Source organism: Bemisia tabaci, chromosome 1 (assembly GCF_918797505.1).
Source record: "Bemisia tabaci chromosome 1, PGI_BMITA_v3".
Taxonomy (NCBI): domain Eukaryota; kingdom Metazoa; phylum Arthropoda; class Insecta; order Hemiptera; family Aleyrodidae; genus Bemisia; species Bemisia tabaci.
Genome location: NC_092793.1, coordinates 47,221,612 through 47,247,725, shown reverse-complemented (window position 1 = coordinate 47,247,725; position 26,114 = coordinate 47,221,612). Strand labels below are relative to the sequence as shown.

General features: G+C 40.9%; 1 protein-coding gene across 1 annotated transcript in view; it reads left to right on the top strand.

The window, feature by feature from the left end:
* Gat (GABA transporter) overlaps positions 1-26,114 on the top strand; it is a 56,663-nt gene that overhangs the window by 14,836 nt on the left and 15,713 nt on the right. The window contains exons 2-4 of the mRNA XM_072301969.1: positions 13,631-14,019; positions 23,947-24,048; positions 25,387-25,558. Of these exons, the coding sequence (XP_072158070.1) occupies positions 13,653-14,019; positions 23,947-24,048; positions 25,387-25,558 (641 nt within the window). The 5' untranslated portion in view covers positions 13,631-13,652. The remainder of the gene's footprint in view (positions 1-13,630; positions 14,020-23,946; positions 24,049-25,386; positions 25,559-26,114) is intronic.

The following is a 26,114-nucleotide window of genomic DNA, read 5'->3' as shown; positions in this document are numbered from 1 at the left end:
AAACTTTGGTGCACGCAGACGCATTTGACGTAGAAATTGACCGTTAGCACTGATCCTATGTTTTATGCTCAAGGTGATTCGACGGTTGCCATTTTTTGTGTCAGAGCGACGTGCGGTATATCGCGTCAATTCATTCCATAATTTCAGCTACTTGTCATTTTTTTCGAATTTTTAGATCGCACTTCTATTGTCATGAGACTAAAAAATTAATGTACTAATATTGACAATGAAATTCAACGTAATAAAGGCGTGGTTTTTTTAGAGGAAAAATATCGCATTCGATACTGATATCGAAACTGCACTCGAATGCGATATTTTTCCTCTAAAAAAACCACGCCTTTATGACGTTGAATTTCATTGTTAATATTGGTACATGAATTTTTTAGTCTCATGACAACAGAAGTGCGATCTCAAAATTCGACAAGAATGACAAGTGGCTGAAATTATGGAACGAATTAATGCGATATATCGCACGTCGCTCTGACACAGAAAATGGCAACCGTCGAATCACCTTAATTGACGAAACTCGACCATAAATAAATGATTCTATGAAACGCGCAACTGAACTGCAAAATAAAATGTTGTTCCCAGAGACTGCAAGTGACGCCTTTGGCATCACTCTTGCAGTCCCGCCAAAAAATTGCAGTCACCGCCCAAAAATCCCGCGTTGAAAACTTAATGAATATACCGACAACAGTCTGAGCGGATAAAGGTTTTTGAATCGTTATCGAATCAGCTTAATCGACTTAAAGCATTGCCAAGATAGGGATGTTTCGACCAAGGTCATTCGACAACGAAACGCTTCGACAATCAACCCCCTGTATCTAATTAGGAAGCTGGTGAAGACCGTAAACGAGGGAGAGCGGGGGTGTTACAAAATAAAACCGCTCAGCCAGAAGCATAATTAAAGCACAGGCGATGGGCGAAATTAAATTAATTCATTAGTATTCACCGTACTTGGAGGCGAGTGCGTTGATGCTAAATTTAGGACTTTTTAGCCATTTAAACACGCATCGCTCATTAGAATAAAAGATGGGACACAAAAATGGAATCATATTTTGCAAAGATGTCGAATCTTGACCACTATAGTACATAGCTCGTTAGAATAAGAGGAAAGAATAAAAACGGAATTACATTTTGAAAGGATTTTGACTCTGAAAATAGTTTGCATATTACTCGTGACACATATGGATTGCATTTTGCAAAAAGAAACCACTAACATTATAATGATGCTAAGATTGTGCAACTTCATCTTTTGCAATAAATTTGCGGAAATCGTGAAAAACTATGAAATTTAGATGGTAATTTTTGTCTTAAATTTACAGTTTTTAGCGAGTAAAATAGAAACTATTAATGGATAATCGGGTTTTTCCTCCAAGACAAAAGAAGTTGCACAATCTTAGCAACATTGCAATGCTAGTGGTTCCTTTTTGCAAAATGCAATCCATATGTACCTAGTTAGAAAATCTCTTCAAATTTAGAGGAATGGTAATAGAATTTTCCAGTTCTTTCCCTTATTTTTATGATGATTGCGCCTCGTCTCAGTGGACCAATTTGCATAAAGAAAGAAGTAGAATTATATTTTGTTTCTTTGTTACGAATGGTTGGTGGTTAAAAAGGTGGATACAATTACCAGAGAGGGGGAAACAGGGAGAAAGAGATCGTTTCAAACAAGCGTTGAGGGGGAGGGAGATAAACATGGATGCCATTTCAATACACCAAGTGCATCAAATCCTGGAGGTTTTCAGGTAATTTAGGGCAAATCACTCCACTAAACGAAAGAAAAATAATAACCGACAATTTATATCGTGGCATAAACATAGCAGGGTGTAACTGGGCCTCATTTTGAAATATATTACTATGGTGAATTCACGAATACCTCTCACCTCCACCAGTCGTTAGCTACTAATGCGTTATCCTGAAATTCGCGTGAACGTTGAAAATTTCTTTCTACTAACTCCATCAGCAGATCCTCGGTTTCAGCCGTGAATTTCTGAAAATAGAAGAAAAACCTGGCGGAGCTGTAACGGAGTACACTAAGTCCCTTCATATTTCTCAGGAATCAGGTTGCGTATATCTCAGTACCTTAAGCATTAAATAACGTTATTCGATTTCAGTCAGTGTAAAATTAAAGTCACTTTCTAAAATTTACCGGATGGATCTTCGTTGTTTTAATTGATCAAATCTCTTACGTCGACCAGAAAAATTCAGGTATGTAACTATTTTAACTCTTGAGTGGCGTTATTGCCTAAACGAAAGTTTGAAGGCGTGCGACGTGTACGAGATATAATAGCACAGTTCGCATGATCGTTCAACTCTATTAACAAGATGGATGGTGAAACATCGTCGAGAGTTGAACCTTCCACCCTCTCAGAGATCTTAATTGAACTTAAATTTTTAGACTTAACTTTGATTCTCGTTTACATTTTTTTATCATCAAGACATTTTTTTAAAACTATTCTCAATATGATGTCGGTAAATATTACATGCGACATAAAAATAGCACTGCTACTAACTTAATTTTACTATAAACACACACACAATGAAATGTCTGATTTGAACCTATACTTGTAACACAGGAAACATGAACAATAAAACGATAAGAACAGGGAACCAAAACCTGGATTCCTTGTTGGCGATAACACATCTGATTCCGGGCATATATACTGCAAGTTTTAGTAAAGAAAATCATAACGGAAATAATAGTCAAGTCAAGTAACTGAATTCCAGCAATTTGCTCTTCTTGCTGGGATAAAATTGAGTTGTATTACTCCAATGTATGTAGAATATGAGCGTTAAATATAACAAAACGTAAATCTGATGAGTTCATAAGTAGCCCAGGAGGGAATAAATAAAGATCAAGCTTGAGATTACTTCCTTGGACCAGTTCAGGATCAGAGAAAAAACTTTACTTCCAAAATATGATTCTAAAAGTCTCCGACTATGTGTCAATGATGCGAATGTAATCCACACCTCTTGATCAGTTGAATTTGTAAAAATAGCTAAAGCTACCCCTGAAACAATCGATGTGACTGTATCAATATCGGTATTAAAATAAATTCTAGACAAAGTTATAGGGTTGTACTTATAATAGTTTCTTAAACAGTTCCTTTCCTTGCGAGGCCGTATGCTTCACATTTTGATTGAGGAGGGTTTAAGAAGATCCTCACATATCATCCTAGAAAGGACAATTTCAACGATTTTCGAGTAACATTAAACGGCATAATAACTTTGAAAATTGACACGTGCAAGGGATTATCCGATCTAAAAAATTAGTAATACGAAGTAACATTTTTTGTTGGATTCGAATTTCTTAAATTAGGGTTGAACCTACCTTAGAGTTTGTCGAAATCATAGGATTTCACCTTCCGTACATTTTACTTTTTGTACAGGTAAACCATTGCCATTCCTGGCAGGGGTCTCCCCAAACTTATACTAGAGTACCTATATTGAGAGAGTATGGCCACTGGTGTTACCTCCTCTGATTGGCTCAGCCATCTTAGGCTGAATGGAGCCCTTAGGACCCAAAAATGGCGGACGCCATAAGTTAATGTAATGCAAAATGACTCAAAATGTAGTTTCCTTTGCTTGTAATCGTAACGAGAAATTTACCCAAATGAACTATTGCGACTTCTTTACATATTTTTTACGGCTAATCGTGTGCAATTTTCGAGAAAAATTATCTTAGATGTAGTAAGGTTGACAGCAAGTACGATTGGTGATAACCGTCAAAAGTTGGCAATGACTCCCCTCTCATCCTCAAAAATCAAAACAAAGCACCGCCATTTTTGGGTCCTAAGCCTCTCCATAGGGCCCAGTGGCCATACTCTATTAATATAGGCACTCTAACTTACACTGTTGAATGTCACTCAAGGTTGGTTAAGATCGTCCTTTTGAATGATGCTATGTCAAGGATAGATCACAATTTAAACCATATGGTGCCTCATGAAGATAGGAACTTTTTAAGGAGGGGCTATGCATACTAAGCACGGCTATTCCCATTCCTCCTAGAAGAGCGTTTCGTGCATGCACAAGCTGCTACTAGCATGCTCGTTTTCCGCCGTAAAATGGATCCATAGAAATCTGCTCATGCTGCGTCCATGCGTTTAAAATTCCAAAGCATTCCGACGTGACCGAGGAGTTTTGCGTCCCTCTCAGAATTTCGACCCACGGTTGACTTCAGCGGTGAGCGGCAGCTCAAAGCTCAAAGCGTGTGGAAACTAACCCGCGACGTGCCACCACCCGCTAGGAACCTTTTGCAGTTCCTCACTCCCCCCGAATTAATTAGGGCTGATACAGTCGCTCCTCAAAGCAGCTCGTTTCTTCGCATAGAGTACAATAGAGTCGCAACGCACTAGAGCGCCGATGAAGTCAATCCATGAACGGGTCATTCCGAGCCCCTTGCCGCGGAAAGTAGGAACCATCCGGGAACCGTTCGGCATTTTTGAACAAGGCAGGTTGCGAGTGGATTTCGGGATTTATTAATTTAAATCAATCATTATCTCCGCGAATTTTGGCAAATTGTGTTCACCGAACTCACACAGATTAGTCCAGATCGCTTACATCGGCGGAGGAGCGTGAGTAGCTTTGTGAAAGCCATTTGGCGGGGAAATCCATGGGCATTTAAAACTAGGAACCAAAACTGAAATTTTGGCTATTTTCAGCAGATTTTCGGCGGGAGAACACTTCTTTTACAGCTTTTAGTGAGATGAAACGTTTCGAAGAATTCAAGAATTAGTTTCTCAGTAGAATTTATGTGGTTCAATATTTCCAGATTAAAAGATGTAGCACTTTCCCCCTTAATTTGGAGCGTCTATCTCTCATCTATTCTGGATGAATCTATCTTCACCGCCAGATTATAATGTATCATATTTTTGAAGTTTAAAGCCTTAGAAACCGAAAATTAAAGCAAAATCCTAGCAAAATGAGACTTTTGGATCCTAGTTTTGAATTCCCGCCAGGCCCTCATGAGAGCAGTTAATTTGCTAACAACTGTTGTAAAAATATTGAAACAGAATACTTAGCATAACAGTACTTGATAAAATCTTATTTGATCAAAAACCAGTATTACACATTACTATTCATACTATTAAAGCTTTATAATCAGATTCAAGAGGAAATTTCTCTCGCTCCGGTCAAGTTCTTTCACTACTGGTAGTGCCATCATTTCCTAAAGTTGCCTAACCTGTAGCAAAATTACTCGCGCTTTCTAAGCATTGGCTATAGATTGGACGTTAGCGATCTGGACTAATCTGTGCGAAGTCATAACAAATTCAAAAATGTACAACACTCCCGGTTTTTATAAAATCAATTTAATACATGGATTTTCTGAGCAAAGACCGGAGCTGGGAACATGCGCGTACGGCATCGCCAGTCGCCGCACACTAGTCGCAGGAGTAGTTGACAAAACAGCCTCAAAAAGTGTCTTCAGCGGCGCTCCAGAACATTGCGACTCTACTGTACTCTATGTTTCTTCATGGGCGTTCTCCCATTTGGCTCTCAATATGATTGCGGACAGGAGCATAGCTTGTTTCTTCCTATATTCATGAAAATTGGCACCTCGGGGCGCATTATCTACCGATTTCTCTTTGCGTCCCAATTTACTTGGCGGCAGATAAACGCGAAACGTTTTAGGCCTTTGTGGTGGCCAGGGAGGGCGGGAATTATCCTTAATTGCTCAACCGCTGACACTGGGGGGGAGGGGGGGGGGGGTGCGTTAATTCAATTTCCATCCCAACCCTCACCCTCCTCACCTTCGCTCACAGTCCTACGTTCACACTCAAGGTGAAACAGCAATGTTGGAAGGTTTTGCCTTGAAATGTATGTTCATTATCGATTCGAGATTTCCGAATTCCGGATTTCGCTGGCCAGGGTGTACCGACCTACGTCACAGGGTAAACAAACCTCAAGATGCAAACTCCTCCTTTTTTTTCTCTATGACTTTCTGCGATTACAAGGCAGTTTTATTCCCCCGTTTTAAGTATTTGGAGTCGATGTTGGCAACGCGGAATGGGAGGCCGTTTGCCTGGAGCAGTCTGTTCCCCCGATAATAAGATGAATTATTATGCGAGTTACCCCCTTTGATGGCGCCTCTCAGAATTTATCAAGCAAGATTGGCCGGATTTATTTCCGGCACCCATTGTTCCGGTTGCTCGGGCGTGTTTACCACCAAGAAAATACAGCTATTTAATACTAATTAGCACGCTTTGCATGTCGCTTTACCGTTGACCTGCGAATGCGTCTTCAATGGAGATGTTGCATGTGTGAGGAATTTGCGATTTGACTGTTGATTCTTAGGTAAAAGTTCGCGAGAAATACAATGGCGCCACTGGTTTTCTCTGAAATCAACTCCCAAGCTCAAAAAAAGCTCTCAAGTTGAGGCCAAAATGGAGGGGATATCCCACGCTATCCTGAGAGTCCACCTCTACATCAAGACCAACTCGCCATGCAAAGATAGGGAGCAAATACATTGACAGGGCTGCCACTTAATGAGACTCTAAAACTGAAAACACGGCATCACTGCTAATATATTTGCTCCCTATCTTTGCATGGAGAGTTCGTCTTGATGTAGAGGTGGACTCTCCGGGTAGCGTGGGATATCCCCTCCATTTTGGCCTCAACTTGAGAGCTGTTTTTGAGCTTGGGAGATGATTTTAGAGAAAACCAGTAGCACCATCGTGTTCCTCGCGAACTTTTACTTAAGAATCAACAGTCAAATCGCAAATTCCTCACACATGCAACATCTCTATTTTCTTCAAACTTACCGCTCTTTGAAAGACAACTTTAACCAAAATTACCCTTTTTGACGATGAAACTGCGAAAACACGCATCGCGGTTTGCGGCGTTGCAAACTTCTCCATTTTTTAAATGGAAAAGCACTTGACGTAATATCTCAAAAACTTCCAAGGTTTTTTTCTTCTGTGGGAATTTCCTGTGAACTTTTAAAGCCTTGATGTTGGTTCGTTCGGTTTCAAAAATAGAATGAGTGTTTAAGTCAAACTAAGTAAAACGTAGCAGTCTGCAGTCTTTAAAATTATTGGCATCATCAAAGTTCTTTCATCAGCCATTGAGATGGTTGAAAAATCGGTTCATTGACGCGTCATAGCGCTCCGCCGCAACGTTGCGTTGGTGCCGGCACGTCAGGCGCGTAGATGCGACAATTCGTGCTTTATGGATGTCCGTGTTGCATTTGATAAAATGAAGGCGCTCAGGTTTTCCATTTCATCACTTGATGCAGGACTCTTGACATATAGCACCTCGTCCGCATTCGCGGGTTTTTGTTCTTCCTATCTCATTTAGACGTGTTTATGCTAATAGGAATTATGTGCATAGAGTGGGCGTGAGACATACTTCCTTTTGACATAAATACGTTCATTTACTGTAGATGATATACTTGACAACTGACAACTTTGACACAACGTGACTTGACAACTTTCTAAACCGAGCCAAAAATTGTAAATTCTAATTGCAAAATGTAGTCCAGATATACTATTACACTGAAAAAAAATATGGTAGATTTTACCATACTCTGACACAGTGATACGAGTATGATAACAAACATCAGACTCTATGGTAGCATTTACCATATTGTGGTAAGATTCACCAGAGTTCTGGTGAATACCAACATAATTCTAGTTATTTTCCCCAAATAGTATTACTGTGTAACAAATCAAGTACACTTATCGTTGATGTTACCATACTTTTATCAAGTATGAGCTCTCGTGATTCGTAAAAATGGTCTTTTTACAATGGTTTATTAAGGATTTACCTGTAGCAATGGCATCATAACCAGAGAAAAGCTGTAAAATAGGCTGGAGAGTCAAAAAGCCTCCACGAGACCGCGGTCATGGCAATTTTATTTTACGCGAGGGGAGGAATTGCAGACTGAGTCGCGGCTGAAGTTGATACTTAAGCCTGAGAATGGCAAGGAACGGACGTGTTCAATGTAGCGAAAGCCCGAGCGAGAACCTGTCAAGACGGAGAGAATGTCTGCGAAATGATCACCGGCAAACAGTGGTACGAGTCTGTGGAACAAGTCGGACATAAAATATTTCGCAAAAATTGTAAAATTGTACGTTTTTCTCGCTATAATTTTAATTTTAAGGTCCGCTTTTAACAGACAATTTCACGAGTAACCGATGAAGCTTTTTTTAAAGCATCAACATTTCATATTAATGAAGATATACCGACAGTGTAAGTCGGCAATCACATAGCTAGGTTTGCGACATCGCAGACATCCTGACTTACTTTATTTTTTAAACGGAAAACTACTCGACGGCAATTCTTTAAAACGGCCATGCTTTTTCTTCTCTGTGCAAAGAAAATTCTGCAAAAACTTCAAGGAATGATATCCACTGAGCGCCTACAAGACTGCGGGAATACTTCACACATTGCGCTTAACGCACAGTGCGATCGCCGGTTAGCGTAGCGCCTACAAGAGTGCACGAATACTTCACGCATTGCGCCTAACGTACGTTGATACACTTTTAAAGTGTTTAAATCATGTCCAACCTCTCCCGTTGACTCGGTCCATTGTGCGGCATGCCGCGCCGGCGAGCGCGTTTCTCGAGGAATTGACAAGAGTTCATGAGACAGCTGAATTGTTGTGCGGGAAACTTGCTCGTGTCCCGGAAGGAATGCCTGCATCTGGGAGCAAGGCGGACCCCCCTGCACGGAGCAAGAATAAAATGAAGGAGGAACCGGAAACTGCGAACAATTTTTCCCTCGTCCGCTCTCGAGCGAAGTAACGAGCCAGCAAGGCTGCCGTGATAGCGGAGAGAGCTGTAAGTGCAAAAATGAAGTTTTGAGGAAGCAGACTCAAAAGCTTCTGACTGGAAAATTTTATCGAAAGAAGCCTCCGTTCTTTGTCAAATTGTCCCTAATCGCCCGAAAGACTCCTAGAATTCGTTTGGATGACTATAAAACGACTGATTTTTATTTCAATTATATAAAAAGGACATTTTTCTGTTTCATTCTAGGTTACTGTTAGGCAAGACATCCGTAAGTGGTATCCTCTGCATGCTTTCGTGGTTGGATACACAAAAAATCGACGGTGTAAGTCGGCAATCACATATCTCGGTTTGCGACGTCGCAGACTTCCTGTCATACTTTATTTTTCAAACGGAAAACTACTCAACGGCAATTCTTCAAGACTGCCGTGACTTTTCTTCTCTGCGCGAAGAAAATTCTGCAAAAACTTCAAGAAATGATGTAAAATTTGTTCTCCTTTAAAAAAATAACATGGAGGCGGAGATTTTCAGACACCGTAAACGAGTTATGTGATTCAGGGCCGGATTAAGGGAGTGGCCACATGGGCCGCGGCCCATGGCGGCAACATGTAGGGGGCGGAAAATTTTGCAATATTTTTGAATGTAGATATCAAAAAAGAGAGAAAAAAATCGGATTCAGAAAATAAATTACAAAAGGCGACAAAATCTCTCATTTCCTGAGAGTGAAAGTATAGTAATTTCTAATTTTGTCGTCTTTCGGTGATACAAGAGACAGCACCTTTAATTAGTCGAGTTAAGAGAGAAACCAAACACGCAATTTGACCTAGAACGGAGCGGTGCGGCGGTCGGCATGAAACGCATAGCGCCTACAAAACTGCCTGAATACTTCACGCATTGCGTCCAACACACTGCGCGCGGTCAGCAGCAGTCCGCCTGAAACGCATAGCGCCTACAAGACTGCATGAATACTTCACGCATTGCGCCAACACAGTTCGGTCGGGCAGCGGCGGAAGTAAAAATTATTAACCACGTTTATGTTTGTTCTTACATAATTTTTTCGTTCGTTTTTTATAAATGGAAGGCCTTGTCCAAACAGGGATGGATTTACGGAACTGAACGTTTGTTAGTGTTGACAGGGCTTTCACAAAAAATGTGCCCATCACGAGTAAACGCGTCTCATACACCCCTCCTCCACCGGCACGTTCACTTAATGGTTTTTATAGATCATATTCGACAGATTACACAGGTGAGCACTTAAGGCACTGAGGCACTTTACTTGAAAGCACGGTTTTCATTGGCTCTCTGGAGGTATATTGTCACTTACTGCTGTCTTGCCTAAAACTACGTCATTTTTCGCGCACTCACGGCTTTCTCATGTCTCCTTTTGATACAATTAGGATGAATTTTGCTGTTTCAGTTATTTCAGTGATTTCATCTAAAAGAGTTTCGACAAATTCTGAGGGAAACTCGATTTCGAAAATTTAACACTTGCTGCTCTGTTCGCTATCGCGGCAGATTCGTTATCCGGGTTAAGATAGAGTAGATGATTGCTCACGGGAGAAAGTTTGTCAAATAATGGAATTCCGCGGTTGGGTATATCGTGTTCTACCTAATATTTTGGAAAGGAGACATTTATTGTGATATTTAATTTTGCACCCTGTCTAATGATCCATTCCCTTAGAAAGAGAGTTAGTGACATTTTGTAAAAGTTGACAACGTTGGTGCGCTCTGCTGAAGTGGCCCTAGCGCCCCAAACAAACCAATAGATCATCGATAAGCACCGTCCGAACAGTCATCCACGAGCTTTTTGGAGCGCGATAAACAATTCCGGGAAAACTCTGCGGAGGAAACCCAGATGAAAAAGTGGTTATTTTCCCAGTGAATGGCTAAACCGTGCGATTACGGCTGAAGAGATTGCTACGGTGCTCTGACCAAGAGAGTTGGTTCGTAATGTTGTCGCTTTTCAGCTGCTTTTTAATTTATGATATTTTTTTCTTTTAAATCAAAGTTTCCCTTTAAAACTTCGCATCGTATTGTGTTAATTTCACGACACCTTTGCTGAACTGAACCTATACCTTCATAAACTAATTTAGAAAGTCCAATCATAGTTTAAATATGATAGTATCAGTCCAAGAACAGAATAAATAGTCTAATATTTTACAAATTCATATTAGTCTATCACAGTAGTATGTTTTTCAGTAGCATATTATCTAGTTTGACTAATTAAGATATATAATCATTTATTAGTTCTCCAGGAATCGAGAGTCATGCATCCATGATTTCAAACGTATTTTTTGGCAACTTTATGAAGTTGGATTCCACCAAAGTTTCCATTTTCCTCTGACGCGTGGTGCTTCTGAAACCGTCAAAAAAATTCAGCACTCTAAGAAAATGTATTCTATCGCACATTCTTTGTTGTGACAGAGGGTAAAGTACATTTTCTTAGAGTTCTGAATTTTTTTGACGATTTAAAAAGTCCCATGCGTCAGAAAAAAAGGAAACTTTGGTGGCACCCAACTTTATCAATTTTCTAAATGATAGGTTTGAATTCAGTGTCCCAGTAGAGCAACGTTGATTTTGGGTATTTTCAAAGGCGGGAAGAATTTCCCGATTTTGACGTATGCAAACGCTGAATTCTTACTTTAATCGGTGAGATCGAAAGCACACCAACTCGAAGGTAACTCGAAAATGCTCAATATTCTTCAAAGACAGTCAATTTTTATGAAGTTCATTGAAGTTGGCGCATCTGTTCCAATTTTGACCTTTGAAATGTCCTTAAGAGCTTTTACTCGTATTTCGGCACCAAAAATGTTTTTCTTCGACTAATTTCTCCATCTACTGTGCAGTTTTGTGCGTGTCTTGATTACTTCAAATTTTCCGAGTTGGTGTGTTTTCGTTCTCACTGATTCACTTATGAGTTGATGTTCAACATTTTTATCATTTTCAACGTGTTTCTCATGAAATTCAGATGAGAAAATGTGTCATCATGTACTTCAATTCTTACCCTGTCTATAGTGTTTATTCGTAACTTGTTCAACGGTCCATTCCCAAGTAAATCCGGCATCAATGCCATGCAAATTCAATTTGGACCTGAAGCGATCGAGACGATGACAAAATTTTCCGTTTGTTCTTTTTGATGTGTGTTTTCCACCCTCCGAAACTCAACGCGGTGTAGATGCGTTTACCCGTGTAGCATAGAGGTAAGCGGGAAAGCTAAACGCTTTGCTTGGAGTAATACGATTACGACGGCGCACAGTGGATCGAGTCAATTAGCGAAGTTGGACGTGAAATTTTTAACTGAAACTGCAAATTTTGATGTTTAACTAGTCACCTGTTAAGTTTTAAGGGGTTCTACTTGATGAAAATTTCACGAGGAAACCAATGAAACTAGTTTCAGAGCCTCAAAGTTTCGTATGAATGGAGTTATAAGCGTTCAAAGTTTCAAAATTATGTCAGATCTCCCCCATTAACTCGTGTGCGGCGGAAGGTCTGCGCGGTGTAATCTCAAGCGCGTTCACCGAAGCGGAAAATGCGTCGCGCGAAACGCGGCTATTGATTTTCGGCGGGCCTTTGAAACTTTTTCAATACGCGCCCTCAAGATGCGAACAGCTGTTCCATCCCCCTCCCTCGCCCCTTTTTAAATGGTGTCACGGCGAAACGGAGACAAATAAAGCAGGCTCCCCTCTCTGAGCCTATGGACCCTCCTGAGCCGATAGGTGTGAAAGTTGAGATGACTGATTAAAAAACTAATCCAACATGTTTCACGTTTAGCGGTTTGATTTGGATAGCGCGCTTGCTCGTTAGAGTTTTAAAGTTTTATAGAAATTTCGGACGCATACATTTTAACTCAAACCTCTAGGTGATAAAATACGCACCAGTGTTTGATTTATTAACGGATTACACTATAGGACCATTTCTACTCAAAATGACCGATATCGTAATGTCTACATTTTTGTCAAAAAGCTCAATGAATTACATTTTCTATGACATCCCTCAATAGACCACTTGGCATGGTAAGAAGTAAACCTCCTGTGTTTAAGTTTGGAGCCATGTGTCGTGTAGAAAGTTTAATCCGAGAGAAAGTTATACCATTGGAATCTAACTGGTTTTGAAAGAATTTACATACCTTACACAATACACAATCACAAAATGTACAGCATACTTATAGATCGCTTTACAGCACTCCCTCGTGCTCTACGACACCTAACCTCCGTTGCCCTTTGTTGAACCACAACCCTTGGGACATTTTTAGCTCCTTAAAATTTCTGCTTCAATCCCCTCCCTCCATCCTCTCATTGGGCGCCCTCTGCGTCTTCTCCCAGGAGAAACCCAATCAAGGACCTTCTTCGGCAACCTGTCTTCTGCCATTCTCTGGACATGACCATACCAAATGAGCTGTTTCGTCATAATGTCATGCACGATGGTCTGTTTGGAACCCACGATCTCTTGTACCGTCTCATTCCTGACGCGATCTTTTCTGCACGGGACCTGAAGTTGAGGTCATATGGATCGCTGAAGTTTTCGGATCAGGCATCCGAAAACTTGAGGTCCAGCTGCCAAAGTTTGGGTCAGACATCTGAAGTACCTCGGTATATATCGGAGGGTTCGGGTCACACATCTGAAGTGCTCCAGTGCATACCTAAGTATATGTACTTCAGATGTCTGACCCAAACTTCGAGGCAGTTTGACCTCAAGTTTTCGGATGCGTGATCAGAGAACTTCAGAGATCCATATGACCTTAACTTCGGGTCCGATGCACGAAGTTTTTTTCTCCGTGTGGAAATACCAGCGGATCTAGAGCAACAACCAGAAGTACAACAACTTTTTCGAAAGTAGCAACTGAATTACAGTCGATCGTATAACTTTGGTGAAAGTATCATTAGATTTGTTGTGTGTTTCAGGAGAAGAGCGGGCGGGCACGCGATGGCGGAGATTCGGGAGAACCCCCTGGGGGACGAGCACGTGCTGAGCCTGGAGCTGAAGCAGTGCGGGACGACGACGACGACGACGACGGGCGTGAAGAAGGACGGCGAGGAGGAGGCCCCGGCCCGGGGGAGCTGGTCCTCCAAGATCGACTTCATCCTCTCGGTCGTCGGCCTGGCCGTCGGCCTCGGCAACGTCTGGCGCTTCCCGTACCTCTGCTACAAGAACGGCGGCGGGGCCTTCCTCGTCCCCTACCTCATCGCCCTCTTCCTGGCCGGCATCCCCATGTTCTTCATGGAGCTCGCCCTCGGCCAGATGCTCACCATCGGAGGCCTCGGCGTCTTCAAGATCGCCCCCATCTTCAAAGGTAATACATACACTTTTTTTACGCCTACACTGAAAAAAAATTCTCGGCGTTTTCACCAAGGTCCGTTGGTACCTTTACCAATTATTGGTAATTTTACCAAGACAGACTGGTAAGCTTACCTAAAAACCGGTATTTTTACTATTTTTTTTCAGGTAAGAATACCACTTTAATTGGTAATCAATTCGGTACCCCGATAACCGGACCGGCAAAGTAAGTAAATCTCATTCATAACGTTGTCTCTGCAATGCAATCATCTGATGACGAAGCTAAGTTTCTTTGAATGAAAAAAAGGTCTTTACGTCACAAAAATCGAGTTTAAGCCGAATAAAAGCTGTCGGAAAAAAACACAATTTTTGAAAATTGTAAACACTAGACCCCCTGGCTGCTACGCTACGCGGCCCAACCCCCGGGGTGCTGCGCGCCCTTAAATGCCGCCTCGCGACCAGCGAAGTCGTCGAAAGCGCCCGTTGGCGGTTAATGAGCAAATAAGTTCAATTGAATAACAAAACGACGTTCACTGAAAAAAAATTCTCGGCGTTTTTATCAAGGTCCGTTGGTACCTTTACCATCTCACTTTTTTTACCAATTATTGGTAATTTCACCAAGACAGCTTACCTAAACACCGGTATTTTTACTGTTTTTTCCAGGCAAGAATACCACTTTTATCGGTAATCAATTCCCGGTAACTTTGCCATTTTATCTCGGTAATTCTACCACGGTCGATAAAAAATATTGGCGTTTTTACCAAGGTCCAGTAAAATTACCGAGAAAGTTCAATAATTTTACCGAGATTTCTTGGTAAAATTACCAATTCCATAAATGGTAATTTTACCAAGAAAAAACTGGGATCAAATAGAACCCTGAATAACCTGAATTCTTGGTAATTTTACCCTTTTCTTAGTAAATACACCGAGATTTTTTTTTTCAGTGTAGTCTCCACAGGACGTTTCACGGGATTTTTCCCAAGTTCGAATCGCAGGAATGAAACTTCTGCCACAGAGAAAAAAACTTCGTGCGTGGGATCCGCAGTTGTGGTCATATGGATCTCTGAAGTTTTCTGATCGAGCATCCGAAAACTTGAGGTCCAGCTGCCGAGGATCGGGTCAGACATCGAGGCTCTTCGGTTTGTACCGGAGTACTTCAGATATGTGACCCGAACCCTTCGATATATATCGAAGTACTTCAGCTGTCTGACCCGAACTTCGGCAGTTGGACCTCAAGATTTTAGATACGTGATCTGGAAACTTCAGAGATCCATATGACCTCAACTTCGGGTCCCCCGCACGAAGTTTTTTTCTCCGTGTGGGCTTTTTTCCCCTCTTAAAAAACACAACAAATGTCTTCTTCTTCTTCCTCTTCCTTTTCTTGTGAAGTCGTTTCTGGGACTCCACAAAGACTCTTAGTTGGTTCTATAATTAGTATTATCTAACTCAATATTTTTTCCCAACTTCGCAAGTGAGATTTTTCCCTAGGACAAATCCCATGAAACGTCCCGTGGAGACAAAGCCTTATAGAGAAGCCCAGACAATGGTAACGTACCTAACGGTAGAAAAACAAGGGGAATAACGGGAAAGAAGGCTAAAATACAAAATAAAGCATTCGAGACGTTTCGACCCAAAACTGAGTCATTTTCAGTCGGAACAGTACGATAAAAATTAGGCTCAGGTTTTGTCATCGATATTTTTTAATTTTTATTCTATTATTCCGATTGAAAATGACTCAGTTTTGAGTCGAGACTCGAGACGTCTTTGGGATTTTAGTGTGTATTTCAGCCTTGTTGTTCGCTCCCCCCCCCTTGTTTTTCTACTACCTCTATAGGTTTAACCCCCATGCATGCCAATATGCAAAACCACGTATCTCCATTCCGGTGTTTCAAAATTTCCGCTCATACTTTATTTTCTGGATGAGGAATAGGGCAATGTTATAGCTGGAAATTTACACAGTGTATTCTGCTAACAGAGAAGAAAAATCAAGTAAGTTGTCAATAAATTACGTTGACTAGTTTTTTTTCTGCTGGTTTAATGGCTTCGTGTCTAGCACCTTCAGCCAACTTTAGACAATGTTTAGTGTCCGTAGACATCGTGGGATCTCCATGCTCCAGGCCTATCCAATTTTCAGGGATTAGGGCCGAGGAAAATTTGTTTCAGAAGATCTACTCGTCAATTCCGTGAAAATTAGAAGCCACCACCGGGATTCGAACCCGGGACCTATTGACCTAGAGTCAGACGCGCTGACCACTAGGCCAACCTGGCCGGCGTACGTTGACTACTTCCCTGGTAAAAATTGGCGATAGGAGCTGCGTTTCAAAATACCATAGGAGTTCTTATAGCCGACTAAAGAAGGCTATTGAAAATCATATAGCTGGCTGTAGAAAGCGGAGCGCATCATATAGCCGGGCTATACGAAGCTATAAACAAGTATACAGTCGGGCTATAGTTCCTATAGCCGGGCTTTGCACTTTATCGGCATTGGCTATAAAAGGCTATAAGAAATTGGGTAGAAATTCGTGTGCTTTTGAAATCATTAAGTTTGATACGGAACTACCTTAATATTTACAAAACACACATTATATTTCCCTGTAGAACATATTTTTTTTCATCAATTAAAATGAGAATAATCCACACAGAGTGTGCAAACATTTCAAAATCATGAGTTGAAAAACGCTGACTCCGCGAGATTAAATATTAGAGTCCAACACAAAGCGGAGCGACGACGCACTGGCGCCTACAAACCTAACAGGGCTACTTCACGCATTGCGCAATGCGTGAAGTATCCCTGTTAGGTTTGAAGGCGCCAATGCGCGTTTCGGGCTCTCTGCCCGCCCGCCGCGCTGCAGCGTGCCACGGCGGCTGAAGCAACTATTTCACACCAGAGGTATTGCACAGTGTCGTAAGAAATTGAATGCGCTCCAACTTATTAAGAATGACAGGCATCCTTCAAAAGTACGTAGCTTTCCTCGCAAAATAAATCAAGATACTACGGCACAAAAAGAGAGCGGTAATCCAAAAACTAACTAAATCCTAGTATCCGTATTTAGTAACGTTTGGCGTAAACTTTATCGTCTGGCTGTTGCTTAATCGCCATCGGCTATAAGAGGCTATAAGAAATTGTACAGACGGCTACAGAAGCTTTTCGCAAGAACTCAGAAAAAAAATCAGGGAAATTTTTAGTTAGAAAAACCCAATATTCTTTCGGTATACATGCAATTTGCGAGGGGAAATACGACTAGTTAAATTCAAAACTGCTACAAACCTATTTTTTCCGGAAATACGCGCCTTGACTCTATTAAACTCGGTTCTAGTGTTCATAAAATGGGTAACTGAGTATTGACTCGTCAATTTTTATTTTAATTTTGTTTGATTTGCTACCACAGATATTTAAAACGTATGCTTACCTCTCTCTGCAAGTTTGCGATTGTTTCGGAGTCTTGAGAACGCGTTTGAACGCCCACGGGCTGCGAGCGATGTGACTCTTGTTTTACCTATCCTCAGAGCAACAGAAATCTTGAAACTTGCATCGGAAAAGTTCCCTGCAACGAGCAGGGAACGAGCCAACATCCATCAAATTTACGTCTCCTATTACTTTCGCGAACACAGGAAACTTTTTCCATTCCGTGCGAATCTCCCTCGCCGCCGCCTCCGTAGAATATTGATGGGGGTTAAAGGACCTGTTGAAAGGGCATTGGACGAAGATAGCACGTTTGAAAAATGAGAACCCAAAGACGGTGGATGCTCTTTTCACCGGAACCCTTGTAAATATGCCGAATAAAATTAGTTAGCTCGTGATTTATGTTTGAAAACGATGTACGGTAACAGTACGTGAGATGTAGCCATTCGGTGGTGTAGCAACAGGAGGATATAACGCTGAAAATCCTCTTTATACCTCAGATGGATAGTAAATCTCGAAAAACCCTTGAGAAATTTTGAAAACATCTCGAGCAACGCTCACAACACAAAATAATGGAAAAAATATCTCGATTTGTGACGTTGCAAATTTCTTGCTATTTTAATTTCAATGCAGGAAAATTGATGGTAAAACAGTCGTGAGATTTTGCATAATTTTAATTCAGATATCGATAACCAATGTGCGAAACCACGAAACCCCGTTTATACTTCTCGTCATACTTCATTTTTTCACCGGACGACCAGTCGACTTAATTTTTTGAGATCTTCCTAGATATTCCCACTCGATCTGTAGAATTTTCTGTAAAAAATTCCGAAAGATAAAATAGGGACAGAGATTTTAAGACGCCGCAGTGGAGATACATGGTTCCGCCTTTTAGCCATCGATGTGTAACAATACTAGTTTTTGATGGAAGAGAATATATAATTAAGAGGCGAATATTTGAAAACACTGCGTCAAAAATTGAGTTTTGAAACACGGATATAAACAGTTGGGCGCACCAGATTTAAACATTTTGTCGGAGCATAGACTTGCAAGACGTGACCAATATATAGTTTTCGGGTTTTTGGACTTTAAATGGCGATGAAAAACTGCCCGCCTGGAACATACCGCAGCAAGTCGGTGACATTATGACAGATGCATGTTAGGAAAAAAATCTTCGGGTATTTGAATAGAATCAATGCACACAGCACTGGTGGCAGAGTTCCTTAAGGAGAGTTAAAAAAAATATATATATATATATGCAGGAACATTTTTGCTATGTTTATGGGCATGGTTTGTTCTAGTTGTGAGTTTGACTCCCAAAATCCCCTCGTCTTTCCTAACCTCCTGAGGGTGAGGTATACCACTGTACTCCCGCCAGTAGGTAAGGTTAAATTGCGGTAGGAAACGTTGGAAAAATACGGCATCAATGTCAGCCTAGATATGTTAAATTTTTGGAGAGGCTCTCGCAGGCGCACCCCCCTTGTCACGTCTGCTCCTGACATGCAGATATATGACTTTCACAGTACCCCTTTCCCTCCCCAACATCTCTCTCTCTCTCTCGCCAAAGCCTCCCTCTAAAAAAATAAAACAACTCTAAATCGAAGTTTTACCAGCCTGCCTGCTCATTGACAAACTTTGAAGCACACGAGGGGAAGAAGAAATGGACGTATTTCTACCAAACGAAACTATGCGCATTATGACATGAATCCTGTTCTATAGATACTCTTATGGGTCTTAGGGCTCATGTCTTAATACACATAATTCCGTTTGCCAGAAATATGTCCAAATGTAGGTTTCGCTGTATTTCCATCACGGTTTTTAGTGCAAGTTGCCACAGGTACCCGAAAAACATTGTTCAGTGCAGTGTTTCAGACTTCCGTAGTCTCCGAAAAAATAGGGTATTGAGCTAGCGTCTTGGAAGTTGGAACACTTATCAGGTCAATAAGGTATGTTTTGGGCCCTAGCGGCCCTGTTTATCATTATGTAGTTATAAATAAAATAAATAAATTATATACCTCTAACACTGGAATGACTTGAATTTGCCACTGAGAGGATTTCCTTTTCAATCACGAATAAAATCGTTCGAACCAAGCAGGCCACGGCGTGATATAAACGACTCCTTTCTCGATACTAGCATCTTTCAGACTGTTTGGTTCAAGAAAAATATCTTCTAGGCGGAAAATTCAAGAATATTACTGCTTAAATCAAGTCCCTTTTTTCTAGTGTAAGTACACGAAAAATATGCAAACAAATCAATTTTCAATTTTTTGGACTTCCTCCCTTTTATCAGCTTTTGTCTCTAGTCGGAAAATGGAGGGGACCTTTGCTTATACTAGCTTCTAGACTTTTTTCAAGCATAACATGTACTCTCTGTCGGAGAAACTTCTCGCGAACTCAAATTCGCATGCCGCAATCTGCGCGCTCGGAAACCTATGCGAGACGCGGAAGGCCAGATTGGAATCCCGTTTTAATAATGAATGAAAACTCGCTTAATTCCGAGACCTTCCACCAGGAAAGTTGAGAGAAGCTGGACGCAAACTGTTGACCTACTTACTTTATGAAGGTGCGTTCTATATTAACCCTCCGTCCTCTTGCTCCCCCCGTCTACCCCCCCTTTCATTCACCCATTCCTCCCCATCGGCGATTGCGAATCGGCTCTGATTCGCGAATAAATAGCTTTCCATTTAATTTGATCGCGGCAATTATCGTGCACACTGTTGCCAAACCACAGGGAATGGCTCACTACTGGGCAGGGTTAAACCCAAACAGGTTAAGCCTAGAGTCCCTTTATACCGAGAGTAAAGACAATACGTATCCATTTCGATTGGTTCCCGTATTAGGCCTTCACAGTATCACAAACGAGAATAAAGATTACACTTTCACCAATTGTGAAGATTATGAACCGGGATGGACCGGGGAATTGGAGGTACGGCAAGGAGCAAGTGGAATGAGAGAGGGAACAGAGAGAGGAATTCGGGAACGGGTTGATTAAAGCTAAAGCTATTACAAAAAACGTCCAATTTGTGTAATCTTTATTTTCGTTTGTGTCATTCATACGCCGCGTTGTCCCATTTCTTTCTATGAAGGGACTCTACTTAAACCCATCAGGATATCGATGGGTAATCGATACCCAGAGTAAGGTTGGGAAAAGTATGGACGAAGATCTATAGTCTCGTAAATCTACAAGGCCCTCACCGATGTCTCCACGAATGAAGTTATAGGACCTATAAAGGCTGCCCAAGTGCCCATGGCCTATCTTTGATTTCAAAGTACCAATTTTTGTTACAAATCCATGTTAATTCAATGAAGGATCGTCTGAATCTAAAATGTGATTTGTTTATTTTTTAAATCAGTTTTCACGGAATCTTTTAAAGTCTCCTTAGATCGCATTTAAAGTCAACTTATCGTGAAGTTGTCTCAGACATTATTTTCGAAACAACTTTCCTTTTTCGGTGGTTGAAAGTTTATCTGAAAGTCTTGCTTTCATTTGCGTGTAAAGGTTGGTGACGTGGGTCTATTTTACAATTAGAGATTTTATGCGGGAGGGGCTGCTGTCCTTTTGAACTCTCAGGCCTTTAGGAGACGATCTGTTCATACTCCCAAATTAGGCCCTCTTGTTGAAGTAAATACGAAGGCGTACCTTCGATTACGATGTTGTTTTCTTTGAAATGCACCCACAGGGTCAATATTTAAAATTTTTGGTTAGTCTCAGCATTTACCCCACCCAACGGTGAATTCAGATCCTTCAAGAATACACTGAAGGTTCTTTAAAAAAGAAGCGAAAGTTTGTCAGAATACTTCGCAAAATATTCCAAGCAGATCACTTGTACACGATTCTTCCGGAGCAATTAGCGTGATCTAAGAAAAGTTTCGTAAAATATCGCGATTCATATTCAAAGGACTTTTTAAGCGCATTAAAATGAACAGTATATTGGCGGAATATTCTCAATATTAGGTTTACACGGGGGATCTAAGCTGCGGTGAAATCGTCGCTCCTCTGACGTAAGGGCATATCTCGATTTCCAAATGAGCCCTGTTTTCCATTTAACCCCATGCTTTCCAGGGCTCATTTCAAAATCAAGATACGCCCTTACGTCAGATGTACGACGAAATTATCTCAATTTATGTCCACCCGCAGTCCGTTTCCCAGTTCACTGGACTCCTGCATATCTATCGATGTACCAATTTTTTTTCGATAGATTGCACGCGCAAGGGTGTGATTAGCTTCCTCGAGTTCGATTTTGCATTTTCGATTTAAAAAAGAGCAAATTTACGTGACTGTCGGCAACGCTGGGTGGGGAAACCCGTTGAAAAGTTCTCAATTAGCTGAATAACTCATCGGCAGCCGTCGGCAAGTTGCGGTGGCTGAAATCGGGCTCCGTAATTTTTCCAAAGAATGAATTGCATTATTTTACGATTGCGCATTGCAACAGGCAGTTTCCTGAAACGGAATTAAAATGACGCGTTGGGTCTCTGCCTGGAAGGCCCAGATACACACGGCAATTAATCGCCGCGAGTGAAAGACGAAAGCCAATGGAGAGCCTTGATTTCGATCCATTGACGTCGATTTATCGAAATCAAGGCTCTCCATTGGCTTTCGCGTCTTTCACTCGCGGCGAGTAATCGCCGTGTGTATCCAGGCTTTAAGTTACGTAATTCATTATAAAACATTCAAATTGCAATCTGTTACACCGGCTTCATTTAACTAGATATCAAAACCTTCAGGTTTCTAGGAAATTTGCGCGCGTACAAGAATACTTCACAAAGGAAAGGGGTGTCGTTCAAGGAGAATGTGACTCACACCTAAGTAAAGTTATCGGGCTCAAGGTTTATCTTCAACATTGGTCCCGGAAAATTCTGTCACGACGTTGCGCTGCCACAAGTTGACTCCTAAATCAGCGATTATTTAAAAAAAAAAACATATCGACGGTGAAAGTCGGCAATCACATAACTCGTTTGCGGTGTCTGAAAATCTCCGCATCTATACGTCATTTTTTTAAAGGAGAATAAATCGATATTATTTCTTGAAGTTTTTGCAGAATTTTCTTCGCATTGAGAAGAAAAATCATGACAGTTTTAAAGAATGCCGTTGAGTAGTTTTCCATTTAAAAAATAAAGTTTGACAGGGAGTCATGCGACGTTACAAACCGATTTACATGATTGCCGACTTACACCGTCGATATGAGTCCTGGTACTAAACAGCTGCGGCAGAATGTATTAAATGAAAAATATGGTTGATTGAACAGAATGGGTACGACCGACATTACAATGCTGTGCTTAAAGTTCGCGCGGCTAATTTTGTAGTATCAGTTAGTTACAAGACTGATTGCTACAATCCAGGGCCGGATTAAGGGGGTGGCCACATGGGCCGCGGCCCATGGCGGCAAATTTAGGGGGCGGCAAGTTTTGCAATTTTTTTAAACGTAGGTAAAAAAAATCGGATTCAGAAAAAAAATACAAACAAGAAAAGGTGACAAAATCTTTCATTTCCTGAGAGTATAGTAATTTCTAATTTTTTCGTCGTTCGGTGATACAAGAGACAGCACCTTTAATTAGTCGAGAGAGAGAAACCAAACACGCAATTTGGCCTGGAATGGCGCGGCCCAGAGAGCAATGATGACGAGGACTTGAGATGAAAAATAGAAGTCCTCGGCGCGGCGATCGGCATGAAACATATTAGCGCCTACAAGACTGCATGAATACTCCACGGATTGCGTCAAACACCGTGCGGCCAGCAGCGGTTGTCGTGAAACGCATAGCGCCTACTAGACTGTAGGAATACCTCACGCATTGCGCCAAAGACAGTGCAGTCAGCGCGGCGCGGCGGCGGAAGTTAAAATTATTACACTACATTTATGTTTGTTCTTTCATAATTTTTTCGTTCATTCCTTATAAATGGAACTTGTCTACAGAGACAGATTTACGGAACCTAACTTTTGCTGGTAGTGTTGACAGGACTTTCGCAAACAATGTGACCAACATTAGTAAACACGTCTTATGCACCCCTTTTCCACTGGCTCACTTAATGGTTTTTATTGATGTTTCAAAACGAATGAGGAGGGGGCGGCAAAATACAGGCGGCCCATGGGCGGCAAGTAGGTAAATCCGGCCCTGCTACAATCGTTAACTATAATAACTTTCCATAGATTTTTTTGGGACTCAAAATTGAATCAAAGAATGGAGCACGGTTTATCAACAGCAGGATCGCAAAAATCAACACACGCAGTGGCGGGGGTCCCACCGAAAAAACCAATTGGAGCGATTTTTTACTACAAATCGCTGAGGATTCAATTTGATGTAAAATTGTGCCTATTAACGGTTAAAGTTTCTTAGCAGTTCCGAGTATCCCAAGGAGTAAGTTGTAAGCTTTTCAGTGCTCTATCATAGAAGTGAAGTGCGAGAGGTCACTCTTGCATCCGACAGTTTTATGCTAGGAGTATTGCAAACTGGAATTTGGAACAGCGCTTGCTCAAAACTGAGCAAATTGAAATCGCAGACGGAGTGAAGTGAAACTAATTAAAAACTATTTCTTTGTTCTAGGCATTGGATATGCAGCAGCTGTGATGTCATGTTGGATGAATGTTTATTACATTGTTATTCTTGCGTGGGCAATATTCTATTTTGTGATGTCTATCAGGATTGGTGAGTAAAATAGCCTCGTTTGTTTAGGTATACCTGCAAGTTTAATCAATACAGTGGCGTGTTCTTCGTGAAAAATTAGAACCAAAACAATCACCTAAGACAAGATTATCTTCTCTGCAGATATTTGCGCAAACTGTCAAGAGCGGAGTGGAAATTTGTAAAAAAAGTTAACTCAGAGTGAAAAAGTTAGTATTAAAACTTACATTAGGAGCAAAAAATTTAGTTTATTTGGTTGCGGAAGACACAAAATCAACTGAAGCCAAATTGGACATTTGAAAAGAACAAAATGCTCGTTAAATAATCAAAGTTATGTCTTTAAAAAAAAAAAATCATTTCCAACTCCATCAGAAAGAGCTCTTAACTGTATTACGACGAGATGAAACATTCGGCCATCAAACATGTCAAAATAAGAGAGGTGCGAGATATCGATGGCTAAAGTGGAAAAATTCGTATCTGAATTGTGACGTAAAGAATTCCTTTAACATATTCCTTTCCTAAAAGAAAACTAATCGACATATTGATGGTAAAACTCCTAAGCCACGTATCTTGGTTTTAGACAGTGCAGACATCCTGCCATACTTCATTTTTTGAACAGAGAACTACTCAACATGAATTCTTAAAAACTTATGTAATGGTTCCTCTCTGTGCAAAGTAATATCTGAAGAAACATCAAATAATGATGTTGCTTTGACCTCCTCAAAAAATAAAATGAAATAGGAGCAAATATTTTTAAACACCGCGAACGAGAAACGTGGTTTGGTTGTATACCTCCTTAAAATGTTTGATAAACATTTGTAAATGAATATGGACAAGTAACAGAAAATTAAAAAAATCGTTGTTAATTTTCTTTTAAAAAAATGAAACATGAGCGGCGACTTGCAATGTCGTAATTGGAGATACGCCTCATTCAACTTTAACCACCAATATGATACGAGTAATCTTAACTTCTATTTTGGCTATTATGGGAATTGACTGAGCACTGAAAAAAAATTAGGATGTTGAATTCACGTCCTAATCGGTAAAAAAATTTGCGACGATTGTCTCGACTCCGCTGAATTTAGCTTAACGTCCTCAGAACATGAAATTAACAGTTAGGCAGTTGAGACAAACGTTTCGAGGTCGTTGCGCATTCTTTTAAAAACCAGGATGTTAGTTCAACATCCTAATTTTTCCCGATGTATCTCTCTTCATCAATGCGATAGTGCTAAAAATTCATATGCTATGGAAGATAAGTTATTTTTGCAAATCCCTCGACGAACATAGATCCTTATCCTTGATGACCTCTTATCTATTCTATCTATAATCAGCAAATCAATAGAGTTTGTTATTCTGTTTTAGACGTTCCCTGGCGGACGTGCAATAATTACTGGAACACGAAATACTGCGTGAGTCCTTACGAACGGATCGGGCTCAAATGCTGGAACACGACGACCCACGGCAGCATTTGCAATCTGAATAACTACAATGTCTCCATCAAAGACTTGTCGGATCCCGTCAAAGAATTCTGGGAGTAAGTCTATTGTACTTCTGATGTAAATTTGTCTTTATCGCTCTTTCATGAGAAACTCCTCTGAATGCTTTGTTCTCACCGACTGAGCCGAGCCGTGTTTGCAGTTCGTAAAGCCATAGAAAAAGCGCACGGCTGAAAAATTCCACGGATGTTAGAGTCATGTGATATTTCTTGTAACCTCGACAAAAACGCGATTAACCCAAGATGCGTGGATGCCCCAGCCGGGCCAAAATGCCCGCGGCTTGCTAAAACACGTGCCCTTTACACGTGCCCCCGAGCTGTATATACATATAGATCCACAGTTCCTACAGATACGTTTTAAAAAAGAAGCAGACATCAAATTGAAAAAAAAAAATTAAAAAATCTATATTTTCAGAGATTTTTTTTTTTTGTGTGTGACAAATACTCTTAAAAATCCTAAACCGCGTCAAAGTGATCCGACTTTTTCTTCTGGAGAAGTTAAGGGACACATACAAGCTTCAGGTATAGGTCTACAAATACAGCCTAAAATAAGAAATTAAACATACAATTGAGAAGAAAGAATATATATAGTGTC